The 11,431-nt window shown below is 54.0% G+C and overlaps 4 protein-coding genes across 4 annotated transcripts; 1 reads left to right on the top strand and 3 right to left on the bottom strand.

Moving 5' to 3' along the window:
- Nucleotides 1-420: 420 nt before the first annotated feature.
- N656DRAFT_282098 (uncharacterized protein) lies at nt 421-2,963 on the bottom strand. The gene is made up of 4 exons (XM_064809108.1): nt 2,211-2,963; nt 1,813-2,038; nt 1,168-1,726; nt 421-1,111 (listed from the first exon to the last, which is right to left on the bottom strand). Exons 1-4 carry the CDS (start codon nt 2,775-2,777, stop codon nt 520-522), a joined length of 1,944 nt encoding a protein of 647 aa, XP_064674468.1. The 5' UTR covers nt 2,778-2,963; the 3' UTR covers nt 421-519.
- Nucleotides 2,964-6,395: 3,432 nt separating this feature from the next.
- Nucleotides 6,396-7,693, bottom strand: N656DRAFT_746397 (3-carboxy-cis,cis-mucoante lactonizing enzyme; the record flags this gene model as incomplete). The annotated part of the gene is made up of 3 exons (XM_064812926.1): nt 6,396-6,775; nt 6,839-7,421; nt 7,499-7,693. 3 exons carry the CDS (start codon nt 7,691-7,693, stop codon nt 6,396-6,398), a joined length of 1,158 nt encoding a protein of 385 aa, XP_064674469.1.
- A 616-nt stretch (nt 7,694-8,309) lies between these two features.
- N656DRAFT_775286 (S-adenosyl-L-methionine-dependent methyltransferase) lies at nt 8,310-9,918 on the top strand. Its single transcript, XM_064814419.1, has one exon. It carries the CDS (start codon nt 8,730-8,732, stop codon nt 9,525-9,527), a length of 798 nt encoding a protein of 265 aa, XP_064674470.1. The 5' UTR covers nt 8,310-8,729; the 3' UTR covers nt 9,528-9,918.
- Nucleotides 9,919-10,085: 167 nt separating this feature from the next.
- Nucleotides 10,086-11,081, bottom strand: N656DRAFT_282268 (uncharacterized protein). Its single transcript, XM_064809110.1, has 3 exons — nt 10,598-11,081; nt 10,268-10,511; nt 10,086-10,210 (listed from the first exon to the last, which is right to left on the bottom strand). The coding sequence occupies exons 1-3, from the start codon at nt 10,954-10,956 to the stop codon at nt 10,169-10,171; spliced, it is 645 nt and encodes a 214-aa protein (XP_064674471.1). The 5' UTR covers nt 10,957-11,081; the 3' UTR covers nt 10,086-10,168.
- Nucleotides 11,082-11,431: the final 350 nt, after the last annotated feature.

Below are 11,431 nucleotides of genomic sequence, written 5' to 3' on the forward strand. Positions count from 1 at the left end.
TTTCCTCCTAGTTGTCTGTAAGCGAATGGTGCCAGCAAAGGCGGGATATCAGTTCCATGCTAGATGCCCCTCCCCTGCGGTATAATGTCTCGTCTCCTCTGCTCCGAGAACTCCGGCCAAGCCCAAAACAGTAGCAAAGCAAGGGAAAAAAAAAAAACTCGAGCCCCCATATCTAGATGCCAAATGCCGATGCCATGCCATGCATATCAACATCATGTCCTCTTTGATTTACACACGTGTGCCCCACAAACCCGTCTTTATAAAGAACAAAGGCTCAACAACGGCGGGGATATGGACCAGTCGCCCGTCCGAGGTCTGTAATGACAAAGATTTCCCAAGAAGTGAAGAACGGGTTGGCGCCCGGAGGATGGTGCGCTGAGCTGGCGGGAGCTCTGTGTCGAAAAAATTCGTCGTTGTCGAAGGGAGCGACAGCGAGTCCCCAAGAAAGAAGCAAAGGGCGCATAAAAGTAGGGTGCTGAGAATCTAAGCGGCCAAAAAGGGCCAACAAAATGCGCGCCTCTATACCAAAGCGTCTGCTGTCACGGACTTTGCTCGCCGGCGCGTGACCTTTTTGCTGACTGTGTATACCAAATCCATCGTCCAGAAATGGCATATTTGTGCCTGCGCGCAGGGTATCGCACCGAAAATGGGCGCAACCAGGGGCACCATGACATAGTCGATGAAGTTGGTCTTGACCTCTCTGCGCGAGAAGTGCATGCCCTTCAAGAGTCCTGCGTCACCCATTTCCTTCTCTCGCGACTCAACGCATATGCTGTGGAAGCTTTCGTAAAGGAAGAGGTACAATGCGACTTCCATGAATCCGGCAGTCCGGAGGACATTGCAGACACCGTAAATCCACGCCACTCCGAAAACATCGGCAGTGCCTTCAGTAACCCAGATGTAGAGGGTCGAAGCGATCACGAGGATGGTCATTTGGACGGGCAGGAAGTGGGCTTCGAAAAGGCGGTGGAACAGGATGACAATGCGCTCGTAGTCGAGATCTTTCAGCGTGTCGGTCACAACGTCGGAAAAGATGCCGCTCTCGGGGATAGCCTCGGGATCTGCACCGTCAATCTGAGACTGAGGCACGTAGTTATCGGATGCGTCATTTCTGGATCCGGTCAGCCCCCCATCACTACCCTAGGTCCGACCGAGCACAGAACTTACAGCGACGTGTGGAGGGGTCGGAACGCCCTCGACGTGTGCTTCCTCTCTTTCCAGACCTCGACAACCTTGCGAAGCGCATAGCCGGTATCCAGAGCGCCCCACATGTGCCTAAGAGCCTGTTTGTACCGCGCGCGCACGTCGGCAATGATGCCTGCGATCCCCTTGCCGCGTCCGCCGCCCGTGACGTTGCTCTGGCTAACTGGACTCAAGACGGTGCGTGTGGTTAGGTTTCCATTGAGAGCGAAGAAGCACTTGAGATACATGTGCAAGTCCTCGCCGATTGCCTCGGAATCGCAATCCCAACCGCCGACGCGATCGACAAGCTCCAGGGGCACAGAGTAGACAGACGTTGGGGGGGCGATGCTCGAACCCTTGTAGAGCCCAGACATGCCGGCGGCGGACCACAAGACATCGGCAACGCGAACGATTGCGGGCACATTGTGGGCATTGCGATCGAAAATAATGGGTGCCGAGTACAGCGTCGTAGTGGCTGTTTCGGGGTAGGCCATATGCATGGTGGTCACCAAGGCGAAATAATTGGTCGAGAGATGGCTATCGGCTGCATTGAGTAAGTTTGGTTAGCGAATCGTGACGTGCATAAGCCCAACAGAGTACAGGGTCTCAGCCGTCCAGTCGTGTACCTACCATCAATACCCGTGACAATCACGTCCTTTCGCTGCGCAAGCGTGTATTTCTCGCTGAGCTTTCTTGCCGCCCACGCCATGTTGCTACCCTTCCCAGCCAGTTCTCCGGGGATGTCAGACGGGTGCACAGTGAAGCTGATTGAGCGAAACTTCTTGGAGAATTCGTTCGTGAGTCGCGTAGCCTTTATCTCCGCATTGTGTTCGCGCTGCTCCATCGCAAGGTAAATCTGATTCATGCTGGTCAGCCTGAGCCAATCTATCGGGCATCGCAAAGAAGAGCCAAAACTCAGGCCACCGCCGAAAATCATGCTCTACTTCGTAGCTCTGCGCGACCTGTCGCTGCCCATAGCCGCAGGTCTCTGCCGGCTGGGCTGGCAGAGTGAATGAAAAATTACTCACATCGTAGGTGTTGCGGGCCTGAGGGTGCGACGCCAGGACCTCAAGCGTTTCCCTCAATGTGTCGGTTTCCTCCTTGTAGTTGGGAATGACAATTGCATGGATGACGCGATCGGGAGCAATGTCGCCATCGGCAAATCCATCGGTGTCCAGGTCGCCGGCTTCGCTGCTCGAGCTGGAGCTCAGATCTTTGGATGAGGTGAGCGTCTCGGAACTTGACAGCGACGTTGACGAGCCACGGCGGCGGTGGCCAAACTTGATGTCCCTCAGAGCTCTGCTGCGCGCAGCTTTTCGTAGGCTTCTCGTGATGGTGAAGACGGCCCAGCAGGAGCGAAGGGGGAAGATGAAGACCAGGAAGTGAATCAGTAGGCAATAGTAGGAGAAGAGCTTGACCCAGATGCCGCGACCCCGCGGGTCGTAAGCGGAGGCACCTTGTCCGTCGCTGGACTGATACTTGAAACTATGTCTTTGCGCTTCCAATTCACTCGAGATAACCCAGTATGAGAGCGCTACCGTGGCCAGCATAGCCAGCCCTCCGGCGCGCCGACTGCACCAAGCAAAGATTGACATTGTAGCGGGCAGCAATAGAGACCGAAAACTCTGTTTTGTACCGTGAATTGACGTCAAAGAGACCGGAAGGTGCTATTCCCCTGTAGATTGGCGTCGCTGGCAGATTGAACGAGAGCCAGCGGTAGGGAATGGCGTGTTGACCAAACTCGAGGGAGACGCGGGAGGTTGGGAGAGTGGAGGAGCCCTTGTGGACAGGCTGAAAGGGTCGCGAGCCGTATTGCACTCGACGTTGCTCTTCCACAAGTCCACGGGCGCAAGCTGTCGAGTAGGAGGGTAGGAAGGAGGGACTGAGAGAGAAGGGATGGAAAAAGGGAAACAAGATGGGTGGGAAAATTTAGGGTGGAATGATAGCCCGCTAGGCGGGTACAGTAATTACAGGCGTTGGATGCAGAGGGACCGGGCCGCCAGGGGGAACGTGCTGAAGGCTGAAGGCAGGTGTGTAAGGTAGGTAAGGTAAGTAAGGTTCCTAAGGTATGTACTGTACCTCATTCAAGGTACAGTACAGTACAATACAGTAACTTCACTGACCAACATTACGACGATGAAACCCGCGGAACAGGTAATACCTAATAAGGGAAGAGGGAATGCCTGCAGCGTCTCCTAACCTACAGTAACGTAGGTTACCAGTCAATTGCCAGCAACTGAGTGGCCTGCTGGGGTGCTGCTAGCTGGATGTGCAAGGCCAGGGTCAGGGACTCAGGGGTTCGGTCCAGAAGCGTGAGATTAGTTGAAGTCTCCTTGAAAGTCAATTTCCCTTGGCACTTGTGGCTTTTCGGCAAGAAAAAATTCTCACAAGAGGCCAAGGCAGGGTCGACGCGGCGGACGCGGCAAAGCATACGGTTCTGGGCGGCGTTTCCTGGGCAGAAACAGGGTTAAAATTGTATTGAATGTACCTTACCTCTGGTGCTCAAGGTATATGATTCCATTTCGCCGCCCTTCGCGGCCCTAAGGTTTCCGTCTGCTATTGCTATCCATTGCTACTAGGCGTGGTTGGAAAGAACTGAATGAGCCGCATTTGCCAGCCAAGTCCTAAATATCTTACCTTCCGGGTTGTAGGCATGGAAGGACCCGAATCAATACAGTACTCGCGTAGGGTATGGAGTTATAAATCACAACCTGGCAGTGTTCTAACACAAAGGGTCCTAAGGTATGTACTCGGCAAGTTTGACGAAGATCGGTGAGCAGATGGAAGTCAGGCAGGCGCAGGTGTGGCTGGTACGTCGGGAACGTGGAATCGCGGGGGAATGGAGACATTGATGTTCAATGTTCCCCTGTTCTACCATCGCCGCACATGATTGCTGCAGTTGCCGCTCATCAGCACTTTCTTTGCTGATAGGGATGTGATTCGACCCTGCCATCACCAGCAGCTGAGGCATCGCGTTGCCATGCTGTATGGAAGTCGTTTGGTCGGTTGGTGCTGCCAAGCACCGAGCGTCTGTTACGGTCTGACTTTGCTACTGTGATATACCTGAGCTACACTAGCACGGATGAGGCACCTACTGTCGACCCAGTCTCACTCGCCAACCAAAGAGCGTCGTCAAGACACGCACGGAAAGGCAAGCTCCACCAAAGATTGGTATGTGCCGCGGTCCATATCTAAGGTACAGTACCTGGTACCACACGACTCACGATACTGTACTGTACTATACTTGTACATACATGTTGTTTCGAGGCCGCTGAAGCCGGCCCAACAGCACGCCCCTTATGCCGATTTCCTTTCAACGCCGCAACGGCGATGTGTTGTGAGTTTCAAGCTGCTCAACCGGCTGTACGGCATCTCCCCTTCGGCGGGAAGACCCACACCTGGGTCAGCCCAAGCTGCCAATTAAATCGACATCTCACATGTAATTTGTGGGGCTCGATGTTTGAAGCTTCAATGACCCGCATCTTCCTAACCAGGTCACACGCTTCTGGGTTACTCCTGGTGGCTGCTGTGGGCTGTTCTTGGGCAACAATACCCATACCCAGTGCACTGAAGAGGACGGGAGATATCTTGCGTATTGCAAGGTACCAAACACTAGGAAGCCGCAATCTACGGAGCACCGTGATGAAAGTACCTATTTTTTTCACTGTATTGAAATACGGATACTCCGTTACCGTACAGTATCATCCTCCCATCCTCAGGCCCTCGAGAATTTTGTCTCGAGCTTTGACCATCCCAGCCCAGTTTGGACTGTGGATCGATGCCACGCTGGGGAGATTAATGATGAGCGCTTGCCCCTCTCTCTGTCAAGTTCGCCCAGGTTCGCAAGGACCCTCAACCAGCCATTGGATGCGGAGGGTACGACGCTAGTGGCTGGATCGTAACCACCTTACTCCGTACACTAAGCTTAACTACCAACAGTGAGCGTATCCGCGTAACTTTGCGTCTGGGGCACAACCTGGAAATTGTGGCTTGGAGACCTGCTCAGCCTTGAGCTAGCTCAGCATTAGCTCTCTCTGACTGTTTAGCGATGGAGATTGGAGATAACTGCATGCTGCTGAGTCTGGAGCTAAGTGATTCTGTACGGATGCCCTCTTACGCCTGCTTTCCATCTAGATGACTGCCAAATTTTAAATCACGGTTCGTCACCTCATCACCTAGGTTGCGGATAGGGCCGAGGGTTGTAATTTCCCAATGCAGGTAGCCTAAGGAGGCCTCACACCCCCCGCCCCGCATATCATGAAAGGCTCGGCACAGCTGCACGCTGCGCCTATCTCATCAAACGTTAAACTTCGCAGAGTTTTCATTGGCCAGCCCCTTCTCTCTCTTTTTACCCGCATCTTTGACCAGATCCCAAGCAGCTCTTTGGGGTTGGCTCCTTTTCCACCTTTTCTTTTCTTCTAACCAATGTCATTTGTGCCCAGAAGGCTTTGAGGCCCTGATAGGGTTGTTTGGTCGGGCAATCGGGGCGTTCGCAGAGACCGTGGGAAAACGCGATCCGTCGTCCAAACGTATCCGTACCGAACTTGTTCGCTACAGGGTCCACTGGTGCCACATATTAGCCACCCGCCAATACTTGGCGATGGCTTCAGCCCAACTGGAATACGGATACCAGTCTAGGGATTTCCTGTGGGACTTGTGGCTGCGTGTCCGAGGTCTGACAACGTTCACTTCGACGGTGACGATGGTGAATCATCTTGATTTTTGAACGGCTCCTTGCATGCTTCATGCCGTGGGACTGCCGTCCAGCACTGCTTGGTAACTTCATATGCTGCTTGGGCACATGTCATCTGAACGCTTATCCGGTATCGAGTCCGGCTCTTACACAGTTATCGGTTCTTGAGCCACCATCCAAGGCACTACTACACCGTGCTCGCTACTACATTGCCAACACATGACTAGCGTCAGCCGAATGAGAAGAAATGGAAGGGAGATATTGAAACAGACATTGCTGCCTAGAGACAGTCGTTAACTGCTCCGCCAAAAGGTTGCGTGTCCTGCTCACGCGTCCACGGGATTGCATGCTACCATTGCTACGTCAGATGCTGAGTAGATTCTTGGCCCAGTAAAGGGGACATGGCTGACTGTACGTACATAGGTTTGCAACTCATAGTGACGACTTTGGTGTTTTTATCCAGCTTCGCTTCTAGATCCGACCTCACCTGTCGTCCATCGATTGCAATCCAACCAACGGCTCAGCTATACCAGATGGCGTTGGCACAACAACCCCCATCGGCAATGTCAACCTTGGCCACGGGACGCGCCGTCGTGTACTCTGTCCCGTCCCTCGAATCCCGCGGGCCGTCCAGTTTGAAGATCTGGACATAGCCTTGTCCAAAGTCAGTCATCGCTGCATACTCGTCGCTCCAGAAGGCGGGGCTTATGTGGTTGGTACCCCCGCCCCCCGTCGTCGGGACACGAAGCATCCTCCTCAAAATGCGCCCGTCGTCGCCGAGGAGGTAGACGGAAATGAAGCCAGTCTCTGTTGCGTTGCGACCCCGTGCGGTAGCCCACAGGTAGCGCCCGGAAAGAGAGAGCTGGACGTCGGCAGACCAGTAGAGTGTGGTGTCCGCTTCTGCAGAGATGGAGGTCAGTGGTTACCAGCGTTTGACGTGCAGCTCCTGCGACAGAATCTCACGCGTACCGATAGGTATGAGCATGACCCTGAGGCTGTCTTGCATGATCAAGCCAGTCTCGACATCCAAATCAAACTGCGTGATGCTATTGTCCGCTTCCATGACGGCGTAGAGATATTTCCCGCCGGGGTGGACGATGAGATGTCGAGGGTTCATTCCCCCGTATGGCATTGGGAACCTGCCTACTTCGCTCACGCTCCCGTTTGACCGGACGACCTGGTGGATCCAAACTAGGTCGGCCGAGGTGTCGGCCGAATATATCAGCTGCTTCCCGTTGCGCCTGGTCAGCGCGAGACCATGGACCCCAGACTCGTTGGCGTAGGCCCACGAGTCGACCACAGAAGCCAGCCCACCGTTGCTGTCCACGGAGAACGCCATTCCGCAGGCGTCGGGTGCGGGCCATGAGGCTGAGAACGCATAGTACGGCTCGCTGGACATGCCCTCAATGAAGGCGCTCGTCTTGTTGAGGCAAGCACCGGTTGCGGGGATACTCTTGGTGAGCTCTAGCGTGGTAGGGTTCGCCACGCGGTAACTGGCTATCCGAGCTTCATTGAGAGACGCGGCGTAGATATTCTTTTTGGCGTGCTAAAGAGAAGTTAGGATACTGTCAATGGTGCCGCTACGGAATCTGAACTGAGCAGGTCGACGCTTCTAGAACTGACATCGAAGGCAATCCAGGCATGTGATGAATCGGTCGGCTGTGTCCGCACCAGCTTGAGTTCCTCCGTCTCATCGTTGAATTCAAGTGCGTGGATCGATGCCGGCGTGTACAGGTTCCCGACAAATAGGTTGTGGATTGCAGCCCGGACAGTTGGCGTAAAGCCAACAAGGAGAAAAAGACGACGTGGAATTCCCATTGTCTCTATATGTGAACCAAGCTAAGCAGCCCCGAGTGGGCTCAACATCTCCCCCATCAGGCGGATGGCTCTCCGCCGGTACTTGTACTCAATAGCCCCTCCAGTGATGATGTATATAATATAAATGCCGATCTTTCTTAATGATGCGTTCTCCCCGGTAGTGCTATGGCTGTGATAAACTCGACTTAGCCTGTAACAACACTATGCCTGAACACCATTACACTGCAGCCGGCTTTACCTGGTAGCAGTCCCATTACGCTCTACACGTGAGGGGACAGCAAATAGGTAGAATTCTGGTGCTAAGTTTCCAGAACAACCCGAGGTACATCATATCCTAAAGCATTACCTATGTGCACCCTGACAAGAGCAAACGGGGTGGCTATCCAACTGAACTTCTCTGAGCAACACCACATTCTGGGATCGGACTTGATCAGGGATTTCAGCTCTGGGCGAGCGGCTTACTGACGAGCTGGTTACGAGAAGTGATCCCTCGACGTCTGTTGGATAATCAAACCCGGCCAGTTATACAGGTAAGGTACCTTAGCTATGGTAGCTAGCCGGACTGCAGGTTGAGCAAGTACTTGCGGCATTCAGGGGTAGTCACTCCTACCTTATGTTGGTAGGTATTGTGTACCATCTCAATCCGCTGGCGCAACATAAACCTATATGTTTTCGGATAACTCTCCGTCAGGCAAGGACTACCTCACCTTGATCCAACAGGCACTCTGTGGCGAGTCACGGATCAAGACATACCAAGGTACCAGACATCATTAGACGCATGCATACAGTATTCGGTGTTACCACACAAGATGCCACACCAGAACGACAACCCCTCTCCTTTCTTGTCCAACCTCGATCTTTACAATCGAGCGGGGTTCATAAAGTAGAGTACTAATACCATGCCCTAAGCATCGATGGTGCTCTCGGAGTCATCATCATACCACAATCCATACCAGCAAAACCACTTTCCAAAAAAAGCCAATTACACTACACCATCACCGGCAAGGGAGATAGTACAAGTAGTACCACCACCAAGATGGCCACCGTCCCGAAAACACAATACAACACCTTCGCGCCGAAGTATGCCTCGCTCGAAGGAGAAGTCCCCTTCTCCAAGCTAGAGGCCCAACTGGTCGACCTAGCTCTGGGAGACTGCAGCGGCCTCACCATTCTCGACCTGGGCGGCGGCAACGGCGGCCCCGCGCGGCGCGCCGTGGAGGCCGGCGCCGCGGTCGTCGACGTTGTCGACATCTCTGCCGAGATGCTGCGCGTGGGCCGAGAGACCGAGGCACGGCTTGGCCGGCAGGGCCGCATCCGGTGGTTCGAGGCCGACGTGACGCGCCCACTGGCCACCCAGCAGGTTACGGCCGCCGATGGTGGCGACGGTCTCCGGGCGGACGGGTACGACATTGTCATGGCCAACTGGCTGTTTGACCACGCCACGAGCCTGGCCGATCTCGAGGGCATGTGGGCCAACATTGTTTCCTATTTGAGACCCGGGGGCAGGTTCCTCGGAATCCGGTCGCTGAATGTGTATGCTGAGCACATGAGCGCGAGTTCGGCCAAGTATGGCCTCTGCCTTACGCACATCGAGAAGATCCCCGGCGGAGTCAAGTACATGGTCGACTGCCGTGTCCAACCGCCTTTTTCCTTTGAGGCCACTTCGATGGAATCGACCTATTTGCGTATCGACGATATTCCTCGTCGCCTTGGACTTGTCGATTTCGCGGTCATTGACCCCAAGGACACAGAGGCGGTGAAGGAAGATCCAGAATTCTGGGATGACTTCGTCAAGGACCCAAGCTGCGGCGTGGTGGTAGCGCGGAAGCCATAGGGTAGGACTGCGATGCGGTCGTTACATCTCTGCTTCTAACCGCGATGTTGTTGTAATGTAATCTATCAACGAAACGAAGAATGGCACAGCTTCATCATTGAATCCTGCAACCCCTGACAAGCTCGGCGGTCTCTGAGTGAGTCTCATCTATCACAACCGGAAAGTGTCTCCATACTAGGCCTGGACTATGCTGGGGCTATCCGGAAACGGACATTTCAGAAGGATGATCTGGCCTGCATCTCCAACCCTCAAGCGGGACTGCACATAGCAATTACCTCATCTTGGCCTTTAGCTCCTCCATAAATCGGCGCTGATGCGCTATAGAAAGAGCTGCCTGCCCGGTCGCTCCTTGGAAGGACGCTTGGGCTGAGTGCAGGACTTTCCAAGAGATCGACCCCAACCGGACGTTGTGGCTTTGACAGCAGTCAGTCAAAGGCTGAAATCGGGGATAAGCTCGCCTCGATGGTGGTTGCATTCGCAGTTGTCGTCTATGATGATGAGTTTTAGTTCGGGACGCTCCTGGACCGCCTCAGAGCTTGGGGTGGGTTCGCATCTCATATAGCCATCGTCGGCATTTGTGCAAGCCGGAAACCCCAAGCAGGGTGAAGAAGTGACCCTGGAAGGGCCACAGCTGGCATTTCTCAGACCACCTTCTCGAATATCTTCTGGATAGGTTTTGCGGCCTATTTTTCCACGGGATTAGCGAAATCATGTCTAACGTAGCAAGCGCGGCAACCCACGTCGATAAACTTCTCCAGATCTTTGTCCAGATTTGCCAAGTCATCCCTTCGCTTCTTGTTCTCGGCAATGAGCTTCTGCTTTCGCTTCTGCAGCTCGAGCCGCTGCTGCTCCAAGGCCTCGCGCTCCTTCCGCTCGTGGTTGATCCTTGCCACCATCAACGAATTCTCGTCATCCTGGGCATGTTCGGGGTGTTGTTCAAGGAACTCCTCGACCGGAATCAGCGGCAGAAGCTGATATGTGTGACTGAAGAGCGGGCGTAGTTTTGTCAGCATTCGTCGATTCCATCTCTGCTTGGAGGAGTGAATGAAGTGAAAAAAAGGGAGACGCACTCGAAAGACTCGCACGCCGATATCTCGCCCTCTAGATGTCTCTGCTCGTAGTACAGGTTCTGTAGCTGCAAATGCAGCACATCCACCTCGTGTCGTGCCTCAGCCGTCTGACTCTTGGTCTCGCGGGCCCGAAAGTGTGCTGCGCGGTGAAGTCCGCGTAGGTGGGCGAGATTGGTATTCAGAAGCTTCTGCTGCTTCGATACCTCAATCAGCGTTTCGGAGCGAGCGGCGCCATTGGTGGCATCGTCGATAACTCGGGCAACGAGATCAACAAGCTCTTGGGCTTGCTCTCGTGCTGCTCTGGACGTTTCGAGGACGGCAGCGAGGGAGGGATCGGTGATATGTGTGTCGATGGTCATCTTGGCCAAATCTCTGAGTGTTGAACGTGAGCACGTGGGAACGTGAACGTCGATGGTTGGCGACGCAATCGGAAAAGTCGAGCTTTCACGATCAGCCCAACTGGCCGTTTTCGAAATGCAGCTTGCTGTGAGTTGTGATGAAATGCTGCAGGTATTGGTCTCGTAGCCAACCAATCTTGGATTAGTTATGCAAGAGGTTTCAGAGTCACTTCCTTTGCTGAGGGAATCCCGATCTAATAAGACCAACGTGAATGAAGAGCTTAACACGATTCATCAAAGCCCATCCACGTTCACTACATAGGTCTTTAAGGTGGTGTTGTTGCAGTGTGGGGCGGCGTGCCGCCAATAGAGGCACTAATTGGCCCACAATTGGCATCAGTGCGGGGATGGTAGCGGGCACTATCAGGCCTCTTTGCAGTATCACCCCCCTGTCTCTTTCTCCTGGCACTAGGGTTGGGATTTCCGACCATGGCTT

The sequence above is a fragment of the Canariomyces notabilis genome (genome assembly GCF_033297395.1).
Source record: "Canariomyces notabilis strain CBS 508.74 unplaced genomic scaffold N656scaffold_2, whole genome shotgun sequence".
NCBI lineage: Eukaryota > Fungi > Ascomycota > Sordariomycetes > Sordariales > Chaetomiaceae > Canariomyces > Canariomyces notabilis.

What these genes read in the sequence shown, in the direction of transcription:
- N656DRAFT_282268 (XM_064809110.1), bottom strand. Translation starts at nt 10,956, where the DNA reads ATGACCATCGACACACATATCACCGATCCCTCCCTCGCTGCCGTCCTC. An exon ending in TCGGCGTGCGAGTCTTTCGA is followed by an intron (nt 10,512 to 10,597) that starts GTGCGTCTCCCT and finishes CCCGCTCTTCAG; the next exon opens with TCACACATATCAGCTTCTGC. An exon ending in ATCTGGAGAAGTTTATCGAC is followed by an intron (nt 10,211 to 10,267) that starts GTGGGTTGCCGC and finishes GTGGAAAAATAG; the next exon opens with GCCGCAAAACCTATCCAGAA.
- N656DRAFT_775286 (XM_064814419.1), top strand. Translation starts at nt 8,730, where the DNA reads ATGGCCACCGTCCCGAAAACACAATACAACACCTTCGCGCCGAAGTAT.
- N656DRAFT_282098 (XM_064809108.1), bottom strand. Translation starts at nt 2,777, where the DNA reads ATGTCAATCTTTGCTTGGTGCAGTCGGCGCGCCGGAGGGCTGGCTATG. An exon ending in AGGCCCGCAACACCTACGAT is followed by an intron (nt 2,039 to 2,210) that starts GTGAGTAATTTT and finishes AGCATGAATCAG; the next exon opens with ATTTACCTTGCGATGGAGCA. An exon ending in CGACCCCTCCACACGTCGCT is followed by an intron (nt 1,112 to 1,167) that starts GTAAGTTCTGTG and finishes GACCGGATCCAG; the next exon opens with AAATGACGCATCCGATAACT.